This window comes from Lepidothrix coronata, unplaced genomic scaffold (genome assembly GCF_001604755.1).
Source record: "Lepidothrix coronata isolate B3197 unplaced genomic scaffold, Lepidothrix_coronata-1.0 Scaffold3, whole genome shotgun sequence".
In the NCBI taxonomy this organism is placed as follows: domain Eukaryota; kingdom Metazoa; phylum Chordata; class Aves; order Passeriformes; family Pipridae; genus Lepidothrix; species Lepidothrix coronata.
Window position 1 is genome coordinate 1,059,489 of NW_016690183.1, and position 23,252 is coordinate 1,082,740.

The 23,252-nt window shown below is 42.1% G+C and overlaps 1 protein-coding gene across 3 annotated transcripts in view; it reads left to right on the forward strand.

The window, feature by feature from the left end:
• NFATC1 (nuclear factor of activated T-cells 1) overlaps positions 1 to 16,662 on the forward strand; it is a 110,700-nt gene extending 94,038 nt beyond the window's left edge. For all 3 annotated transcript variants that reach the window (XM_017822643.1, XM_017822661.1, XM_017822652.1), the window contains one exon: positions 14,718 to 16,662. In XM_017822643.1, coding sequence (XP_017678132.1) covers positions 14,718 to 14,767 — 50 coding nt within the window. In that variant the 3' untranslated portion in view covers positions 14,768 to 16,662. The remainder of the gene's footprint in view (positions 1 to 14,717) is intronic.
• Positions 16,663 to 23,252: the final 6,590 nt, after the last annotated feature.

Genomic DNA, 23,252 nt, shown 5'->3' on the forward strand with positions numbered 1-23,252 from the left:
AAGTAACTGTGGAAGAATCTATTACATTATTATGTTAAGGTTAATGGCACATACAATAATCTGAAATGCTACCTGTACTGTACAAGTAGTGTGACTGACTGGTGGCATTTTAAGAACTGTCACTTTGGTTGTTGGGGTGTGCTGATATTTAAAGCAATATTTGTGTTAGTTTCAAGGAATCTCAAAGAGATCTCAGTGTGTTCTTGTACATAAGTATATTTTGTGTGAATGCACCATGTCCATTTTGGAAGTCTTGAGTTGCTGTACTTGTGTGGTCTGTAATGAGACAATGACAACACTGCACCATACGTTCTCCACAGAAAACAAGGTAATTCAACAATTTTCCACTCTCTGTGATGTTTTTCTCAAAAGAGCAGGCCTTCTTTATGTGTGCAAAGATTTCTGTTGCAGCTCTCCATAGATAGCCATGACAAAGAGAAAGCATGAAAGCTTCTAGGTCAGAACATTCATCGTTGCTTATCTGGCCCTCAGAGACATTAGCTAATCGAGGCACGATACTCCATACAATAGGACAAGTGCTGTAAAGCTACTTCTGTTATCCCAGCAAACATGGAGACTTATCATTCTCATGGCCATTTTACAGGATTTGTTTTCTTCTGACAACAACATCCACAGCCTGTGGTGCTATCAACTCCAACAATGAATCTGATGCTGGCTCTATGTGTTATCGTCTCCCTAATAACTGTCTTTTTTTTAAGTTTTTTTTTCTTTCCCACCCCATTTGTGAGAATTTCTCCCCTGGAGCTCTTCTCTATCAGGCCCCTGCAGCTGCTGTTATTTTAGATATGGCAGGAAGTAGGTACCGGAAAACAGCAAGAGCTCACAGCACTCAGAAAAATCTAGAAATTCCTCTGATTTACTCCAGGCTCTGGCTCCAATCAAAGCTGGTTGAAAAAAAAGAGAATGAAAAGGGAGAGAGAGGGTGTTGGCAGAGGGAAGGGCCCTGGGCTGTGTGTGTCAGGAAGGAGAGTTTCAGCCATCACCTCCTGCAGGGTACTGGGGAGTTGCTCGACATGGCCATGTGGACAGGGAGTGCTTGGCTGGGAGCAGTGTTCCATGCTGCTGGCAAGGCACAGCTGGGGCCAGCACCTTCCCTCAACAGCCGAGAAAACTTCTTTTTGTCTCCCAAGGGACATGCTTTTTTCTAAAAACCCATCCCTTTGTCACGTTCTCCCCTCTCATGTCTGGTGTACACCTAAAGCAGATCAGCTTCCCTGGTCGTCCGGCAGCTCCTGTAAATGCTTTTAGCAGCACTTAGCAAAGGATGCCAGCCAAAGACACTGGTGGAAAGTCACTGGAGCAGGAAACTTACATCACTACTACTATTATTATTAGTTTTTTTACTACGACTATTATTTTTATTATAATTTTACAGCTCAGATGGGATACTTCTTCATCTGCTCAGGAAAGACATTTTTAGTCCCTTTGAGTACTTTTAAAATCAGGCTGACTCTGGAGGTGACTTCTGAAAGAAAAGATAAAAATAAGAAATTATAAAAACACCTCCAAACCTTTCAGTTTGGCAAGCAGTTTAGAAAAAAACCACCACCATCCCCATACACAAAGATGTACACAGCAAAGATACTACCTTTAGAAATGGTTTTAGTAAAGAAATCTTCCTCTTTGACACAGCAGATAAGGAGGAAGATGTTCACCCACAGACATCTCACACTCTTAGCAATCTAGTTAACATCTGTAAATGTTTTAAGGAAAGAAATTACACTTTGAGACATTTCTTTTTTAATTACAGGCTCCAGATGAGATTTGTTAGAGCAGGGAAATGTATCCCATAGCGACTGATGTCAATAGCAAGCAGTCCCTAAAGCCAGCCAGGATTGGGAAAGCCATGCTGTTTGCTGCTCTTGGCACTGCTCCCTGCTTTCACAATGTCAAACTTAGAACTGCCTTTATATGCACTTTTCATTTTTTTTTCCACAGTAGCTGTTGCCAGCAAGCTGTAAACTACCGTATATCACTCAGATTTAAGAACCTAAACTTTAAAACAAATTAAACTCTTGTTGACATTGTAGTAAAAATCAGAATCGAACTGAACAGCTCAGTAAAACTGCACTTCAATTATTTTATGGATTTAAGATTGTTTTCTAGGATTCCCAGACTCCCAATACAGCAAAGTTATTTCCTCTTGGCAGATGTCTGGAAAAAAAAATTCATTGAATGGATGAAATTATGTAGCAGACACTGGGTTGAAGCCTAAAGAGAGGAAATGGTGTCTCCCCAGCACCTGTAAATATTTGCTCTGTGTCTTGACCAGGAGAGACTTTCATCCATACTTAAAAAAAAATTTTCAAGGTTTTTATTTTGTGAGTTTTAAAGAAAATAGAATTTTCATCTGTCGAAACCCAGCTCCTAGCTAGGTGTTTATGTGGGTTTGAACGAGAATGGCAAACACAGATCTGACCCACCCTTTAGAACCACGTCCAAATGCAGGTAAATGCATGCAGTGCACCAGTGTTCCCAGTTCCTGGCCTCTTCTTATCTTTCATTTCCCTACTCAGTGTTAATGTTGGGTATTCTTTTTATAATTCTCTCTTCTTTTTTTCCTATTCTGTAAAGTGGAAACAAAGGTTTCCATCTGATTAATTGCCAGGTTTCCATTCTTTTTAATGTTTCCTCTCAAAACAGTTTGGAATGAAAGTATTTCAGAAATTTGTGTAGACGGAAGCTACTGGAGATAATAATTTGTTTCATGGAGCTATGTTTTACAGAAGGTGTGGTTGCACAAGAAGGGCTGTTGTGTGGAGCAAACAACAATCAATTTGCACAGCCTTTCATCAAAACCTTTGTTTTTTTTCTTTTATCCCATCATTGGAATGTCTTTGATGTCCCTAAAGCATCAGCCTGAAAAGCATTGGGTTTACAGGGTCTTCAGCAAGACTCTGACAGGATCTTCAGCAAGAGCTGACCCTTGCTGGGTTGCTCCTGTCACAAGGATGCTTCTGAAGATAGAGCAAGATATTGCACATCTGCATGCCCACAGCTAGGTCCTGGGGTCTGCATGTTCTGGCTGATCTCCCCGGGCAGCAGGGAGCTGCCTGCCCCTTCAAGCAATGTGTAGTTGTGTGGATTTTCCAAAGCTCCTTATGTTGGGTTCCATGCATTCACCTCCTGGTCTGAATTGGCTGACTTGAGCTGGCTGAATCTCATACAAGCAGCCAGTTTTTCTTCATTGTAGCATTAATAAATTTTTTAAAGCTCTTCTTGAATTACTGTTAAAGTTCTTCCACTCATTTTGTTGCCCAGAGCACCTCTCAAAAGTCCAGGCCAACTCCTACTAGAGTTTGGATGTGCTGCAAGATTCACAACCTGGGCCATGGAAGCACCCTGTCATTTCTCAGCTATTGAGAAGCAAGGGATTTGGAGTCCAGGTACTCAAAAGAGGCAGAAGAGAAGCCTGTTGCACATTGCAAGTGGTTGTTTGGGAAGTGTAATGCAAACATTTTGAATAAAATTTCAGGTCCTTAAGTGTGTTTGAGAGATGAGTGTTGCATGCCTGCTCTCAAGTGCCTTTTTCCTTGTTCTCTAGTGCTGGCAGCAGGTTTACAGGCTTCATTCTTGAGGCGGAATAAATTTTGTCTCTAGTCAAGAGCACTGAGCTTCAGCAGGGTTCTTGTGTCAAGCACTGAGCTGCAAGGAGGAAGGTTTTGTCTTCCCTGAGAGCCTGGCTGTGATTCTTACTGAATTCTTGCAACTGTATCTGGTGTTTTACTGTTGACATTGTTCTGTCAGTCCAGCCTAAGCTTGAGCCCTTCTGCAGCTAGACACAGCATGTGGGAGAGTGGAAAAGAGGAAGAGACATTTTGCTGTGTTTGCAGCTCTGTCGCACTGGGACCATGTACAAATAAGAGTATTCTTCCAGCTGCTATAATTTGAGATGCTTGCTATAGGCGATTTTAGCATCTGAGGAGTACTGGAGTCCAGCAACTGTCTGGACACAGTGGCTTTCACATCCACGTCTCTGCACTGGTTAGAGCATCTACTAACACCCACCTGGTGGTTTCCCCACCATGGCCCAGGTTGCATTGGTATGTCTCCAGTGTGGGTCCAGTAAATCAGCCTTTGGTTCAAACCTTCCCAGCCAAACTGAATGAGAGTTGTGTTATGAAAAGGTCTTTACCTAGTTAGTGTGGTGCAAAACCAATGCAAGAATGTCATTAACCACTGCCAGTGCTCTTGTCCAAGGAGCCGTGGCAGAGAGGACATGCATTCCTCTTTGAACTGCAGTGTTCTTCCAAGCAACAGATGCTGCCATGGTTAAAATGAACTCCTGTGGCGTTACGTACAGCTCACATTATGGTGATGACCAGGTTATCATGCCACAAGCAAATTTATTGCATGATTTTTTTTTATTGCATCTGGTTTTTTGCAGGCTGTTTGCAGCTGCCAGTTCAGATTCCCAGAGCCAGCCCTTCATCTGTGCCCACTGCTGAAGATTAGCAGCTGTGATCCATCACCTAAGGATTTCCTCCAGCTAGCGTGACCTTTCCCAGCCTAGTCCCCAGCAAGCTCATAGGTGGATTTCTTTTCCCTTATCAAACACATAAAAATTTTATTAGCTCCACCTAGCCTTTGTCTTCCATCCAGCAGCATGTGGCCACTCACTAAGTCATCTTATGACCATCATTTTATCTACCTGAGCAAAAACCCTGTGAATTAGAGGTTACCAAACAAGGCTCAGCCTTCACCACAGCCTAAGTGTGGATGTGGCCCAACAGTTGTCGCTTCCTGAAGCAGCTCATAGGCACATATTCTATGGTATAGGCAGCAGTATCCTAGTGTTGTCCCTGCTTCAGTGCCCTCTTTGCTAGGTGATGTGAATAATAGCAGTGATTTTTTTTGGTTTAGCACACACTTTGCTGATGAAAAGGTTTATAAAGGAAAGAGATGTTGATGATGGTGATGATAATAGGGCAAGTAGGGTCCATTTAAAAAAAAAACACCACTAATCCAAAACCAAACCCTTCTTGCTCAGATCAGATAGAACCTGTTTTAACCTTGTTTCCATGACACTTCCAGTGTTGAGACCATGTTACTCCTGCTAAAGTCCATCAGACTTTGAAGCTGGTTGAGTAGAAGAAGAGTTGAGTCGCTTGGCTGTTCTCTGTCATGGAAAGAAAAGAGCACTCAGCAAATACTGCAGTGTGACCCAAGGTGCTTTTTTTTTTCCCCTATTCGTTATTCTGTTGCTTTATTGATATGCCGAGCTGCACACGAGCTGGTTTTTTATGAACAGCAGTGCAAGGTGGCTCATTTTGGAGGATTCCAGATGATCACTAGGGGCCACACTATTATTACATAAAGTCAATTAAAGAGCATACGTGCACATCCTATTGATTTGATTTAGAACTAACGAAAGCTTCAGTAATGTGCAATTACAAGAAACTTAATGACCCCTTTATATTGAATGCAACTTCTGTGGCACCTAATATACTTTGATGAATTGCTCATTATGTGCAATGTTGGAAAAGCTCCTAAAAAGATTAATAATTGTATAATCGATAAAGAAATTCAGTCTCATTTGGCTTTTTTTTAAACTCTGAAATCAGTATGCTATGGAGATTATGGACCCTCCTTTGCTCTGTTTTCTTCCCTCCTGTACCCCCAGAATATTTTTTTTCTAAAGCTAATCTGTCACTTTTCCAGCATATGGAGAAAGCCCTTCCTGTGTTATGTGGAAAGGTCTGGCCTGATACAGATTGCTGTGTTAAAGATGTTAAAGGTTGGTGTCAGCTGCCCACAGAAATCACTGGTGCTTGGCTGGATGTGTACACGTGGGATGCTCCTTTGGCAGGGTATGAAGTCCCCAAGTAGCAGCCTTCAGTGTCAGGCTCAGAGCTTTGCAACATGGTCCAGATTTACTCCCCTCTCCCATTCACTGCCTGTAAACATGGGGAGCTGCCAGCCTTTGGGGTCATCCTATGGGCTTTAACCTTGCTCTTCTAACCATAGGATGCTTTGAGGCCCTCATGTCTCAAGTGTTGTCCATCCTGTAGTTGACTACTGGTTGTGAGGTACAGCAAACCTTGAGGGATGGGATCAGGAATATGAGAGTAAAAAGGAAAAAGAGGAAGTTTCATTTTGGTTATATTCAGGATTTAATAAATGCTGCCAGAGACATCTGGAGGCTAAAATATAGGCAAATGCAGAATTGCTTTAAAATTATTTCAGTTTTGAATCCAGTCTCATCATGCTTCAGGGCATGATTCATAAGTTCTGAATACTGGGGTCTGACAGCACTATTTCACTGTTGGTCATTAGACTGAAAAGTAGAACTCTTTAACCAGCATCAATTTGCATTACTGTAGTGCTTATGGCAGAGGCAGATTTCTGGTGTCTCTGGTAAAGCGGTGCGTGGTCTTCCTTACTCCTTCCTGACTGGTGCCCACAAAGCTTCCAGCAGTGCCAACCTCAGGTTTTGGTTGCCTTAGGTAACATTTGTGTAGTTTGTCTGTCATGTGGGAATTTTGTGTAAAACATAAAATATGTCTGTTTTGTTTCCCTTACAGATGCTCTTAAGAATGTAAACACGTCATTTTGGTTAAAATGTGTTTTATTTGTCCTTTGCCCAGCCTTATCCTCACACGTATGTGTATGCGTGTGTCAAATGTGGCTTGCATCATACCAGGGCAGATCCTGCAGCCTCTGCACAGCCCAAATCCCCATCGCTCCAGGCAAGGTTGGCCTCAGCGAGGGCTGCTTTAAATTCCTTTTGACTCTCTGATTCTTTGGTAAGAAGGGTAAATCAGGTTCAGTGCAGCCACTCTCAGATTGAGAGTAGAAACAAGCTAAAGTTTAGACCCCAGTGTGTTGGGAATCACTGTGACTCTGCTGATTTCCTGCATTAATTTCCATCAGCCAGGGAAATTATCCCTAAGTCTTTGCAGAGCAAGAGACACAGGGCTTTTCCAGGGCTGCATATGGGAAGGATAAAAAAAATCCAAACCCAGGAGTTTTGGAGTGATAGGATGGGACTCATTTAGTCTGGGCACCTAGTCAAGAGCCCCAGTTAAATTGCTGCCGCACAGTGCTGTCATCGCACTTCAAGGAACCTTTCCCATTAGCCCTCCTCAGCACAGCCGCCGTGGGAGATTTTGGGTTAGTTGGGGTTATTGAGCTAAATAAGGCAGAGGGTAAAGCAGGTAGGAAAATGACTCCATGTTAATGGCTGTCATGCACAACAATACCATCCATCGCGCCAAGCCGACGTTCTTATGGGAGGATCATGTTTTATTAAAACCTGCTAGTTGTTGTCACTCACTTGCTCCACTGTCCTATTCTCTGTCTCCAAAAATAGCATGCCCTGTGGTGGTGGCTTATTATGATTAAACAGACAAAAATAAGTTAAAGTTTAAACAGATCCAGGATACCTGAGGTAATACAAGATCTGACTTCTTTATGCAACATGTGAAGTTACATTTTCCATTGCTTCATGAGACTTGTTTTGTTTGGTTTTTAACTCAGTAAGATTTAATGCAGTCTATAGTTTTGCATTACAGTCTGGCACCTCAGGAATTTGTATCACCATTTTCTGATGTTTTATCTTACTCATAGGACAATACTTACTAGCTTTGAAAAAGACAACTCTACTTTTTTCAGTGATTTGAGTCATAATTCTATGTTGTTTGTTGCAGTTTTCATATGTCAGAAAGGACATATTAATAGTGAGGAAGTAGATACCCTGATAAAAACTGTAGAATTTTAATCATGGAATGGAGTTTATACCAGGAGCCTAATTTCTTTACTTGCTCTATATATGTCTATATTTAGTAATTTTTCTCTTAAAATAACATCTGACCATGGAGATAAGAAAAACATTCTTTTTCCTCCTGTTCTACTTCCTCTGCATTCACTTGCAACTTTGAATTCCTCTTCAGTGAGGCTAATACGTGGCATTTCATCTGAAATGAAGCGCATACAAGAGCCTGATGGAGCAAGATATGGCATCATAGCTGGTGAAAAAGTCTCAGGGCAGTAATTATAGACAGCAAAGTGAACATCATGCTACAAAGCATTACTACAGGTAGCATGGATTCAGCATCAAACTCATATGCTCACTCCAGAGCTCTGTGTCCCTGTCTCTGTTCATATGTTGAATAGTGACAGCAGAAATTTAGAGCACTTGTGGGTATGTCCACGCTGTGTAATGAGAAATGTGGCAAGATCCCTGACCTGGATATCACTGTAGTTGTACCCATGTAAGGCTTGACCTGAGCTAGTGAATTCTGCCAGAAGGCAAAAATGATGAGCCAGTTTTGCTTTCAGGACTGCTACTCTTTCTGGAGGTTGCTCAAAGCTTCCACAAACCTTCTGGAGGTTGTGACACAGAAGGTGTGCAGTCTGACCAATGTCAAACATGGTCCAAACAGGGTATCCAAGCATGGCACTGCACTGCTTGAGCAGTTACACTTATCTGAAAGATGAAGCGTTATTGCCCGGACGCGGCCAAATCTGAGCATAGTTTACCACAGGCTTTCCACACATGCAGCTTGAAAGGTGCAGCTGGTATTACTTGTATTTTCCAAACCACGTGAACCAGTCAGAGCAGGTTGCTTTTGTTCATTTTCGTCAAGAGAGTGTTACGGCATCTCAACCTCCATCTTCAGTTCTGCTCCATGGTAGAGGCAGTGGTCCCCAGCGGACACAGGTGGACATGAAGTTGGTTAGTCAACTGTGGATAGAAACTTGATGTGACCCTGAATGCCTTGATGTCTTGGGACATACCATGTGGTACTTCCTGTTGGTAAGGAAACCAAAAACCATCCTGAAGGAACTGAGCTGAAACCATCGCTATTTACAGGGGAACAGGGACGTGTGAATCATGTGGTGTCAGCTCAGTGCATAACCTCTCAGTGCCCTTTTGCTTCAACTCTATCACACCCCTTACAGAGTGGAGACCCACAAAGCTCTCTTGCGGAAGAGAAGCGTGCAGTGGTAAAGGGGCTCAGCAGTAAATACAGCCCAGAGTTCTGCTGGTCAGCCTTTCCGGGGCCCTGTTGAAGTGGATTGAAGTCATTGGAAGGATGCTCTTTGACTTCCACAGCCTTTGGTATGTGATGTGTGAGGAGACAGCAGCTTAACCCAGCCAGAAACTGGAGACAATGTTACTGCTTACAAAGTGAACAGAGATGGGATGTTTTCAAATTGATATCATTCCCCCACAAAACTGTAGACTCAGTTCTTTACAGTTGTGGGTTTGACCATGGTTTTCATCCACATTCCATTTTTTCAGACTCTTGGTAACATTCATCTTTAGGAGTATGAAGTCTTCCAATCTCTCTTATTTGTATCCCCAAAAAGCTCCCCAGTTGGAGAAACCCCATGCATGTGCCCTCTCCCTACTCTCTGCACCACTGACCTTGTAATTTCTTTGATCTGAGAGGGATCGGTCTCTGAACTGGAAGGCAGAACTTTGTCTTAGAAGAACAGGTATTTTATTAATAATAAATATAAATAATAAAGCCACATTGTTATCCATATTAGTAGTCGGATGCAAGAAAAGTCGAAATCTGCAGAAATTTAAAGTTTTGCCAGTTGATGGAATCCGTGTACAGCCACTAAATGTTAAAAATATTCCATTTCCTATGAAGTTCACATCTATATATGGAACCCACATTTGTTCAGATATATCTGGTTGTCCTGTTCCGTGCAGAAACCCAAACTGTTGCATCGGTAAGACACTGATTTTGCTAATTAGTAAGGCAAAAGATTCCATTGCAAGGGCATTTCAAAGCAAAATTAAATACAAGGAGAAAAAAACTACTTATTAAACTAAAATGTGGTGTAACAGCTCACCACATCCTGCTACCGTGGCATCTGCTGTTTAGCAAAGGAAAGGTTCCTCTTTCAGAAGCCTTGACAGGTAGAGAGGTCACGTGTTACCTGCATTTCTCAGCATTATTATTTTTTGACTTTTCTGCCAGTGGAAAAGCTGAACATGACAATGGAAAATACCAGTCGAGAGAAGGCATTGTGGGGAACTGTAGGTGTTAGCTATGAAAGCGACAGTGGCCTCCCACCCCAAAGCCAGCAGAAAAACAGTGAAAAAAAAAATCTGATGACAAAGGCACTGTAAATTTTAGTACTCAACTGTTTGATCTGATAGGGATCAACCTATTGCTGTAAGGGAAGTGTTGTGCTACTCTAGGCATTGAAGATTAAACATCTTGCATGCTATTCCAGATCTGCTGCTAAGCTGTATGTAGGGCTGCAACAAGCCAGGTAATTAGTTGGATCTCATCTGTCCTGTTTATAAAATGGGTCTTTTCAAGTACTCAGGTTACGTTGTTTTAAAAATGAGTGTAGAGGCTTTGCAATCTTCCTTTGAAGAATGCTGTGCTTATTCAAAACCCAGCTACTCCTGGAATGGTACTACAGAGATGAATGGATGCATATCCAAGCAGCAGCAGAGTCAAAGAACAGCATTTGCTTTAGGAATGAAACTCAAACCCAGGCCAAAATACTGCTTGCATTGAATACTGCTGTTCTGTGGAGCACACACAATCTTCTTGTAATAGTAACAGGTTAAGAAGTCGGAACTTGAGCATTCAAGACAGCAAACGGCCGAATCTCCTTAAGTATATAATAAATATTTTGTTAGAAAGGTGAAAACTAAGAGAAAAATGCCAGTTATATTTATCTGCACAAACAGTATATCTTACTTCTCTGGGAAGTTTTCCAGTGGTCCTACAGGACCAAGTGGAGCCCTGAGGATACCAAGGGGAAGGAGTGGAATAGATGGCAAAGGAGATAGTGAACAGGGAACAGTCAGCTCATTCACGTGACACATAAAATAAATTAACAAGAAACAAATTTAAAACAAAAAAACCACCATACTTTTTCCACCATCCACTTTTTCCACCTATAAACTGTGGAAGCCATTGCTATAGGAAACCTTAAAGGCCAAAACAAGTTCAGAAGGTTATTAGAAAACTTCATGAAAGAAAGTTCATCAAAGTTCACTAGGAACAAGAATGCAGACCTCCTCTGGCTCACGAAGACCCCCAGCAGAGTAAAGGTGTACCAGAGAAAGCATCACTGGAGGTGTACTGGTTCCTAAGCTCTTTCCCAAAGAACTGACTACTGGCCATTGTGGTAGTTTTGACACTAGTGTGGATGGGCATCACAAAGATGATGCATTAGCAGAACCATACTTCAGTAACAGAATGTTTGAGTTGCTGTTGGGAAGGACAATCTTGGGTCAACGTACAACAAGAATATTAATGTCTTCCTAAGAAAAGAAAAAAAAAAATCAGCTTGGGGTCAAACAAAACATTCCAAGACATTCCATTTGATGCAAAATAAAACATTTCCTAACATGCAAGAAAAATATTAATATGTTTGGAGTATTAAAAGAAGCAAATTTTCCAGAAATTAAAAATAAAAAATGTTGAGAGATCCTTCATGGGAGTGCTGGAGGTGGCAGGGAGGTGGAGTGGCAGGGAGCATCCTTCTAGCTGAGCCCAGCAAGCATCACCCAGCCCACTTCATGTGCACTTGCCTTCTGGTTTTCCCCTGTTCCCACCCACCAGAGGGTTTTCCTTCCAGCCTCAGGTGCCTTGGTGGGCAGTGAGGGAAAGCCCGCTCTCAGCACACTTCCCCTTTCAGCTCTCGCGTTTAGTGCTCTCTGCAAGATCGGCTGTGCTGCCAGATCATGTATTGCCCCACCTGGGCCTTTTGCATGCACCCTTGTCCCTCTCTGCAGGTTTTTTCCACTGCATTATTGGGAATTTTTTGCATTTTTGACATTGCGATGGCTAAAAGGGAACAAGCAATGGTGAAATAAAGAGGTCCATGTCTGAGCCATGCTGTCCATGTACCACTGTGGATGAGAGAGTCGTTGAATGTCCTCTTGGTGTTTTTGATTGTGAGATCCAGTGGCAATGGGTACACTTGGGTTGAGGTTCTGTTGTCTCCCAAGTCCGTGCAGACATTGTCTAGTGACTGTTGTTGAACAGCTGTCAAATGTTGTTACAGGAGACACCAGACTTACTCATCAAGGTAGCAGAAATCCACCTCTGCTGAGAAAGTTATATATATATGTGTGTGTGTGTGTATAAAAAAATATAGAAATATATTTTAAAATAAATAGATAAATACAATAAAATATAATATATATTATATATAATATGTATACATTATATATATTCTATATATAATAAAAACAAGAAATAAAGTGGTGTAAGTCGATAACAAAATTACAAGTGACTTCAGCTGGAGACAGACTGATTTGGCTGCTGAGAGTTGGAGAGAGTGTGACTGAAGGAGTGTCATGGTCTCATGGCCTGAGCCAAGGCAGGTGGGCTCTCAGCTGAAAGGAAAAGTCACGTCATATCTAGGATAAGTCATGTGTCCTAGAGCACTTGAGTGACAGAGGATCAGCTGAGGGCACCTAGCGTGATTGGAAAGGGCAGCCTGTAAGTTTCTAAGATGATTTTGGAGATGAACCTGTGGCTCTTAGACTCTCATGTCATCAAGTTGCTTCCAAAATATCTTTACCAGATGCTCTAATAGGGGAGAGCATGGGCAGGCTCTTGCTTTTGAAAGTTTTACTGAAAGAATCAAGCACATGTTGTAGCATTAGTCTGAGATTCAAGATGCCTTAGTGCTAATCCTGACTGAGATGGGGAGGTCCTTCATGTTTCCACTTTCCTCTCCCTATCTGTGAGATACTGTTGTATGTTCACATTTTACAGAAGCACCATAAAGACTCATTATTTAACGTTTCTAAATACTAACCAACTATACAAAGAATGACAATAGCCTTGCTAGTATCTTGATTTTATTTGCTGTAACAAAACTTTGAGGGTAATTTAGCAAAACTATGACACTGCCTGGCCCACATGAGGATTTTTTTTCATTGTCACATTCAACAACACCAAGGTTGCTATGTGGTTTTGCTGCATACCCAATATTGCTTTGAGAAGTTTATCACAGAAACTATCTTTACAAAAGCATCATGGAAGAATCATCCCACAGAACTCTGCTGTTTGCGTTGAAGGCAAGGACTCAGTACCAAAAGCTGTACGAAGTCTTGACACAAGTGAATAGGATGGCACTTCTTGCTGTGTTTGGATGCATGCAGAGCAGTCTTTGCCACAGTGCAGGGCTTGCTGCTTGAATTTGTGTTTGCTGTTTGGTAATATTGAAGATTAACGCCTCGGCACTCTCAAGTGAAGGAACTGCTTTGTCTTCACAGCTCATTTCCATTTCTCTTAGTTTTCTTCTGTAAATAGGTAGTTATAGATGAAACTGATATTTCCTTTCCAAAGAATGGTGTGCATATCCATTGGTATATTTGGTTTTGGTGACTAGGACCTGTAATGCAAATTGACTGATTCACGTGCTACAGTTACTAATTACATATGGGCAATAGGTCTGCACGTAAAAAAACCCAAACCAAAACAACAAGAACAACAAACAAAACAAAAAAACAAGTCATAAAAACTGACCAAGTCATAAACCCCAACACCCAAAGAACCCAACTGACTGGTTCAGGAAGTTGGTTTAGACAGGCTTTGGTCTTTTCCAGTAAACATATGAAGTTATCTGGATTGCTGTGAACAGCAGCCCACAAGGAAAGGAAAATGTGGGCTTTTCCATGGTGCTTCCATGACGTGGGCATGTGTTTCCCACTCCCAGCAATGTTAGGGAAACTCAGAAGCAGTGATGGCATTTTGTCTATCTCTGTGTAAATCAGGTGGTGGCAGTTGCTGTAGGGAGGTGGAGTGGAAATAAAAGGGATGTTGTGTAGTCCACTGTCGATGACCTTTGCCAGGTTCAGTCATTTCCTGTCCATCTGCCAAAAATCACATGGACATAATTGGAGTGTGGGAAACTGTATTGCTTGATGATCTTCAGGGGAGGGGGAAAAGATTGAAAGAAGAACTTGTGAATAAGGAAAAAAACACTTTATCAGTGGAGATGCAGTCTGACTGGCTGATGCTGAGATAGCAGACCTTGTTTATTCTTTCCTCTGACTCTTGCCGAGAGTTTTGTTTATCCCTCTTGTCTGTTTGTGTGGATAGAAGTGAAGCGTGCATGTCCACGTGTGCTGGTCACCACGAAAGGAGGGTATATATTTAAACATGTAACCAGCTCCAGGGAATGGGCAAGCATGCAGCAGTTTCCTCTTCTTTTGTTTTTTTTTTTTCCTAAATCAACCCACGGTGGAAAAAATCAGCATGTGAAGTTGTATTCTATATAGGCATTGCAGCTGTACATAGCCAGGTTTGGTGATTGGCAGCCTTCTGCCACCAGTACCTACCATGGCTAATATACTTTCCAAATGGCTCTTTCTATGGAAGGAGTAGGTAATTCTAAGATCTGTTGTTCTCTTGGGTTTACATTTCTGAGCCAATTCTAGAGCAAATGAAATGTTTTATCTGTAAGTGATTTGAAATGTGAAGTATGTCTGATGCAATCAAGGATCCAGGATGCTGCTGTTCTTGTGATGGCTGGTTTTACATGGTATTTAGCATGTTAATAACCTTGGTTAATCCTGCTGGTTTTGCACTGTGATCAGCCTGTACAAGCTACCTCGTGATGTTACACACTGTTCGGAGCTGTACTGAAACTGTCAAGGAACGAATGCGAGTTCAGGGGGGCTGTGTGCTGAAGAGACCTGCCTGCAGCAGTGGGATGTTAATTGATTCCTTTTCTCTTGTCTTCTCTCTTTGCAGTAAATGAAATTATAAGGAATGACCTTTCCAGTACCAATGTCCATTCATAGCTTTCAATATGGGCTTAGCATGAAATACAGACTTTTGACTTGGCTGGTGTGTCAGCTCGAGTAGAGAAATACCAAATAAAATGAAGACAAGATGTTGCCTGGTACCACTCTGACCTTCCACCTTACTGAATGTCTGGAACTGAAGATTTACCTCTTGCTTACAAAGAAGTAGCTCCTCAGCTTCAACTGATGAAACAGCTTTTTTAAAGAAAATCATCTCAAAAGAGAGAAGAAGGAGTACGCTCCAAGATGGCGCATTTCATGGGACAAAACTAGGAAACTCAGCAAAATCTGAGAGCTTCTTCCCAGTGCTGATCTTTTTGGCATGGCACCGCTGGAATACAGCCCTGGAAGTGCCTTATTTTACCAGGTTGTGGCATCAGGGCATTTTTAATAAGCTTTGAATTTGCTACCATTAAAAGTGTTGGTAGGTGCAGAAACTGTAGAGCTTGAATTCCTGAGAGTGATATTGGAAAAAAAAGTAGGACTCTGCAGCAGAGTAGGGAGAGCAATCCCAACTCCAGTAAGACACGTTTATGAATTCCAGAATTTCTTCAGCTTTTCCTCTGCTGTAATGTACAGCCTATTGCCTTATTCTCAGTGCATTTCAAAAGCCTCCTGATTCGTCATCATCTCAGCTTTTTTTTGCATATTGTCTTTCTTAAGTGCTAATGAATCATAGGGTTGTTAGTAGTAGCATGGTAAGATTTTGATTTTTATCCAGCTTCTGTCATAGCACAAGTGAGTTGAATAGCACAAAATAAAAAAGGTTGATGGACAAAAAATTGATATCTATCTTTTACATGATAGATGAATGTGTATGCATGTACATACATACTAGTATATATGCATATATTTATATATGACAAATAATATAGATGATTGCCTGATAAGGGCACTGAATTTAGCAATAATTTCAATTTCTGAGAATGCATTTCAAATCCACAACAGATATTTCAGCTACTTTTTTTGAGGGTTTGTTGCACCTAAAGCAGGTATGCATTTTCTTTCCTCACGCATTTAAGCAAGCACTTTAGATAGGCAAGAAGAATGCATACAAGATACATGTTATTTACCAAATGTTGAAATATGAATTATAGTAACTGTAAATACCATTATGGAAGAGTGTAAAATATTTGTTCAGTTATAATGTTATTATTCCGCAGAAGCCTTATAACTCTCTGCTACATGTATGAAAAAGGATATTACCAAAAAACCACCGAGGTTTAATATGCGGCACTGTATAGTGTGTTTTCAGATTAGCTAATATTTCTGGAGCTACAGGTAGGCATGTAGTGTAGCCTTTAACATTGTATTTTTTACAATCAACTGCTTATTATATAACTAGTAGCAACCTATTATTTCATATAACCAAAAAAAAATAAAAACAAAACTAAAATAAAATAGCATGACTTTAAATTAAAAATGTTTAACGTTAATATTGTGCCTTAGGAATCTGTGCCCCCTCCTGGAAATACACCTGAACTACACCCCCGAGCTGCGGTGGCTCCTTAACCCTGATGCAATGAAGACTGAACAGGTTTCACAAAAAAGTGAAATCCTCCTAAGCGTTTTAAAACATTATTCTGTAAAATTATGTCTTACTTTCTTTAGGGGGAAAAAAAATGAAAGCCATATTTGTCACATTTGCACATTACTGTGAAGACATGAGAATATAATATGGCTATATGTACATAATATGCTGTTATTGGTCCTTACGATAGTCTGTATTCCTCACTTGTTTAATCCCAGTTATTTACCCTGTATTTAGCATTGTAGATGTTGCATGAAACGTTTCTTATAGACTGCCATATGAAAAATTAAAAAGCTTGACAGATGTCAGCTTGACTTGTAGCTAGAAAATAGAACTAATAAAGCAACATGTTTTGCTGGAAGCTAGTCTTAGAGTGGTTCATTTTATGTTATCTTGGAAAATCTTCCTTTCTCAGAAAAAATAAGCGTTTTTAGATTATATACATATATCTATCTCTCCATGTCTTCTCTATGAAGCTGATTGCATTCTTCTAATAGAATGGAAGCAAAGTCTCCTGTCAACAGACTCTTCTTCATTTCTCCACTGCATTTAAAGACATTGCTGCCAAGAAGAGAAAATTATATATTATATAATCCTCAGATTTAATTCTCTCAGTATTTCAGAAATGTCAATAAACTGTGCATGGAGGAATCTCTGGTTATGCCAAAGCATTTTTTTTATTCATATACATAAATACCTTGAGTGAGGCTTTAACCATACGGGACAATACACACACACAGAGGCACATCCTCCACGTGTTCATGTTTCAGCAGTAATTTCAGCAAACTTTTCAACTGTATGGTTTGGCTATGTTGCACCTTCTTCATTCTTATTTTTATTTTCCTCTTTAAGCTATTTTTGGAAAGGAAAAAAGAAAAAGACAGACCCCAACCTGTTACTTTTAAGCCTGGATAATGGAAAATTATGCATCTCTTGTATATGTATTCATAAAATAAAAATGAAAGCAGAAATATTTCCTGTATGAGACTGCTATCTTGTTTCTGTACGTGTGTTATGGTTGTTGCTGTCAGTTTAAGAAAATGGTTTTCATCGACCCTTTTTGAAAACAAAGCAAAACCAAAAAGCCAGAACACTCTGAACTTGGAGCATAATCTTAATAGGTATGTTCAAAAATACCTTTGCCAGGGATGATTCTGACTATTAAAAAGAGCCCTCTGGATGAATTTTAAGTGGTGAAACAAACTGCCTTATTAATCATGCAACTAAGTACTTGCATCTGTATATATTGCTTGGACAGCAGTTTCTTTTGCTCTCCCTGGAACCATTTCTGAAATATGTGGGTTACAAAGGGTAGGCTTTGGATCTCTGGTCTTCAATGTGGTAGATAGAAGAGACATTTTTGTTAGGCTGGAGGCTTTGGTAGCCCTGCAAAGGGACAGCTGCCCATAGGCTGGCAGAAAGGGGATGGCTTGCCACTGGCCCACACATGCGATTGATGGATCTGATCTGTATGATATGTCCTGCTCCCTGAATCCCCTTGCTGCTCTGCCCCAAAGGAGAAGGGGGCAACAGGAGGATGTCAGCTTAGTCAAAGCTGGGCTGTACACAGGTTTGGGTTTCTAGTCACCTCATCAGGTGGTGCATCTGTATGTACCAACATCTGACACCTGATGGGCCAAATCATACAGAAAGGAGAAAACCTGATCTGATTTGATTTTTCAGAACAAAAGGCAAGTTGGAAAGTATATAAGCATGTCTACCACAGAGTTTACATGAGCATTTAAACACCTTTCAAAACTTCCTCAAGAAGGAGTCAAATATGTATTAAAGCCTTTGTTGAAAGAAGACCTTGCTCTGCATTGGGTTTGTCTTCCTGTGAGTATGAGGTGTCACTCCCTGCTCAGTCCATCACACCTGGCTTCCCTGGGGCTGCTACCCAACTCCTTGCCATTTAAGGAGAGGCAGATGCTCCAAGCCCATCCAAACCCAGATACAGTCCGCTCTTCAGAGGTCAGTCAAAGGGCTCTTTCTCTGCTTCCCACTCTGGAGGGTGGAAATAGTGATATTTATGCCTTATGTGGACAGCATGAGCTGTGTTGTTGGTGAGGTTCCTGGAAAGAGGAAAATACTGAAAACTCAGTCACAAATTCACAGTGTCTCCTGGAGACCATGGCATTTTGTACCAAAGCAAAATGTCTGGTCACAGACTGAATTCATCCAAGCAAAATACTTCAGTCATTGTGCTATCTGGCTTCCTCTGAGCTTCCTTTTCTTCTCATTTCCACACATCCCTCCCTCAAAGCACAGCAGACCCAAGCACGGCTACATTAACCCCAACTTGACCAGACTTCTTCAGGCAAAATAGGCTTCAGCAAACTCCTAAGTGACTACTTTCATTCATAATCAAAGCAGAAGGTGAGTCTCACACATCCATCTGGTACTATTTGACTAAATAGCCTTGCTGGAGTCATGCCTTTGAGATTTTTCCTTTCCAGCTGAAAATGGCGCATTTCAAGGAGTTAAGTTTCTTGGACAGAATTGTACTGCCTTGAAGCTAAGCTTTCCTTCACCATGTATGTAATTTTATTGCATTCATCACTGTAAATCTATTGAATTTGTCTCAGTAAAAATAAAACAAAATCCCTCTCATCAAGATTATTACAGCAGAGTGTTAAGGTCAATGGCATAAGATCTTTTTGGTTTCTGTAGCTGTTTTTTAAATAAATGGTCTAATTTCATGTAATAAGCATGATTGGATCGTTCATCAAACTAAATCGAGTCCTGACTTCTCCACCTTTGCATACACTTGCCCAATATGAAGGTCAGGCTTTTGCCTGTTTTAGGTTGCCCATACAATTTCCTCTTTCTTAACAAGTTAATGTTTTTCTTCTTTGCACTTCTTTCCAAAGAAATAAAAATGTTTTGATTCTCTTCAGGTAGCCAAATAGTTTGTTCTGAGCAGATCAGTTACGGATTCTCATACTGTTGGCTTTAATTACAGCTCGTCCTTGATTCCAAAACTAGCTTTTTTTTGGCCAAAGAGACTGTCTTTTTGTACTGTGAAAACTTGTAGAGCTTTAACAATTCAGAAAATTGTATTTCCAGGATTTAAGGTGACTGGTAGTATACATGGAACTTGCCATCATCTATGGGCACATTAGCTTTTGTCATTTAAACTGAAAATTGCTGACTGTAGTGTTTCCTCAGCTACTTTCAGGGACAGACAACCCACAAGCTACTCTTTGCAGATGTGGCAAATTCATTTTCAGTCATTTTAGGAAATCCCTTTTTTTTCAGCTTGGGGAAAGAGTTTCCAAAAATGCCGTCAGCATCAGTTTCCAGCACCTCTTCTGAATTAGTTTCACATTGACAGCTCCTGTCCCCATCCTGTTTCCAGCACTGCTGATAGAAAGCTTATGGGTCAAAAGTAACAGAGCAAACACTGACGGTGGGTACCTGTGGCAGAGCTGCCCTAGCCCAGGGCTTGCTTTTAGCCTGATGGCCAGTTCACTGAATTCGCTGGTCCATAGTTGTTCCAGCAGGAGCAGCCACCCAGCCAGGCAGTTGTGCACCACACACAGCTGTTTTCCACATCTCCCTTGGCCATCACTCTCCCTCCCTGACCGAGAGTGCCCTACACGTGCCACTGAGGACACCATGTGCCCACAATGCTGAAGGTATTTGTAAGCAAACCTTTGGCACCCGAAATGAGCATGGTTTTGCCTCTGCTGGCATCACTCTCTTGGCTTCCCCACGGGGGTTTCAGCAAGCTCCAGGATCATCCCTTGCCCACCAGCGGACAGGCTGGTTGGGATAGGGGTGCAGGGGCTTGCTGAGAGGGTTTTTGGCACGCTGGGAGGTCCCAGGAGAACAGCCTCTGCATTTTCAGATGCTTTTTTAGGCCCTGCACTGGCAAAGTTTATAAACTCTATTCTGGGGTGCAAAATCTCCACGAACACACATGGTGGGGGGTCCCAAAACTCAGTGTAATGGTGTTCCCGTCCAGTCGGGGGACATGCCAGTGACACCAGCTTCATGGTACTGGGGCAGAACAGAGACCTCTGGGCCTCACCAGAAAATATTTCAGTGTTTGGCAGGAATCTTTTAACTGCAAAGTTTGAGGTTTTTCTGGTCTGGTTTGTTTTGTTTTTTAATAGGAAAAATGACATTTCCTCCAACTTGAAATCTTTTGCTCGGCTTACTTTTTTTGGGTTTTTTCTTTAATTTTTGCTTAGAAAATACAAACCACATATTATTTTGGATCAGGTTGATCCAAACTGTACCTTCTTTCCCAGATCTCTGGGATGGGCTGCTTTCCCTGACAATGGCTCCCCCTCCACCCAAGCAGAGCCATACAAGCATCACATGCATACTGCCTCTGCCCAATTTCTTGAATGGTTTCTTTGCAGAAAACTCCTCATGGATCTTTCCTGCCTTCCTGGCCCCCTTCCAGGGCTCCTGCCTGGGCTGAGCTGATCCAGCCCACTGCTCTCATCCTCTTGGCAATCTCTTCTTTTTATTACTTTTTTAAATGTAGGTTTCTTGTATATTTTATCTTACAGAACAGATAGGCCCCTAGTCATATGATGACACTAAATTGAGCACACACCTTTTGGCATATTGAATGAGTTAACTCCTGTGTTTTCCACCCACCCCATGCATATAGAGCCACTCCTCTGGTGTTTAACCCCATCTGCCCTGCCGGCACACTCTGATGGCTCCAGCAACAAATTTCTTGGGAAGGTACCAGAAGCCACGGGCCTTTCCCACCCAGCAACATCAGCCAGGCAGGAAAGGGAGACCCACCGCAGCACAGCCCATGGAGCCCTGGCTGTACTGGGGGTGAGTGTGGGCTGGCCAGGCGTGGGCTGAGAACAGCCACAATTTAGCACACCTGTGGAAACAAACCCTGTGCCAGTGTCCCCCTGGGACATGCCCCAGGGAGACTGTGCTGGTCAGAGTGATTAAAGTGGGTTTGTGGTGGTTTCTCCACCCAGTAGCAGAGGTGGGAGATGGGAGAAGGGGCTCCAGGGCCAGGCAGCACAGCAGAGGTGATGCGTGGGAGGGAGCAAACTCTGCCTGACTTCCAGGATGAGACTGCAGAGGTGGGTGTATGAAAATTCATCTATTTTCTTTAACTTTCCAACTGAGCAGCGTGATCTGGGCAGAGAAGTTGTGGAGAGGGGGAACCCCAGCACTGTTTTCCTGTCCCTCCTTGTCTTCAGGAGCAAAGTCATCCTTTCAGCAGGGAAGTGCCCCCGGGAGAAGGAGGCACTGGGTTTTTTCAGTGTGCTCTGGTGCAGCCACTCACATGACTTTCACTGACCCCAGCCATGCAAATGACAACCTAAGCATCTAAATGAATGTGCAGACCAACGTAGGAGTTTCTGGTTAGGTTTTCCCTGCAGTGCATGTTGCCACTGATGCTTTAGAAAGTCAGTTTCAAAAGTGGTGAACAAGATGAGAAAACTCTCATTTACAATTTAGAAAGTGAGTAGTTTCAGGGTTCAATCATATAATACAAGGGTGACAACCAGAGAGATGAGACAGCAGTTGGGTGCTGCTCTCCTCACAGTATTACATGCCTGCTGAAGCACAGCAGTGAAGTACCTGGCTCATACCCAGGGACACCTTCATTGCAGGTGATCACTTGAACGTCCCTGTCATTTGGAGGAAATTCTTTACTGTGAGGCACTGGAACAGCTTCCCCAGAGAAGTTGTGGATGCCACTTACTTGGAATTGTTAAAGGCCAGGTTGGATGAGGCTCTGAGCAACCTGGTCTAGTGGGAGGTGTCCCTGCCCATGGCAGGGGGTTTGGGACTAGACAAGCTTTAAGGTCATCCCTTCCAACCCAAACCATTCTATGATTCAATAGCTACACTCACCTTGCTTCAGTGTAAGCTGGCAGGCACCAGAGACCCCTTGCAATGCGGGATGCCAGGGCATCTCTAGCAGTCATACTGCTTTTACTAGACTAGCCCCTTGGTATTGCTGCCAGTGACCAACAGGGCCAGGACCACTGCATTAGCAGAATGCAGGTTGCCACATAGTAAAGGACATCATAAAGGCTTAGATCAAGCAAAAATTTTCATTCTACCCAACCCCTTCTAAAATACATGTGTGTACCAAATGATAAGTAAAGAAATAAAACTTATTGCAAAAAATAATAATGAAAAATGATTGTTATATTTGTGGTTCCCATTCACATGGTCTGTATGAGCTTTATAGGTCTAAAGAGTTACTTGATTTACTAATAATGTTAAATACCTTCTCATATAACAGTGTGTCCCTAAACAGTTTTGTGGCTAAGTATGCACATTTCTGGTGACTCAAGTACACAATCTGAGCTCTAAAGCTCTAAAGTGGTCAAGCACGGGGATGGCACATCACTCATCACTGCTACCTACTGGTCCAGTGGTTGACCTAAAACCCCACATTTCCTTTCCTCACAGCCAGCGTTGTGAAGTGTAGGATAACAAACACACCATACATGTGTCTGCTGACGCACTTAAGTCCCGATGCAGATTACAGCAGTTTTGCAGAGTATGCTCCCACCAATCCGCTGTGCTGGGTGATGGAAAACACAGAAAGGCCTTTTCTTTCTAGGCAGATCTTTATCAGCTTGATGTGTCTGAACTGCTCAGGTCAAAAGGAAAGGCACTGTGGCAGCCTAGCCCTGGGGCTTGTGGTTTACTTGGGGGTTTTAATGCTTTATCCGGACTCTTGTGGGTACCTCACTCGGGCCTCCCCAGTTTGAGGGCACTTCTCAGAAGAGCAGAGGGTACCCATGTTTGCCTTCCAGGGGCAAGAGGGGACCTCTTCTGCCACTGACTCCCTCAAACATGCTATAGAGTGCTGCTGAGCTATTGCAGAACCAGCATGGTCCCAGCAGCTTGCATGGCATTTGCTCAAAATCCTTTGGGATCTTTTGACCAAGAGATCAAGCTTTTAGTCTTTTTGGGCCTTTCTTTAATGTGCTTAAAAGGGCT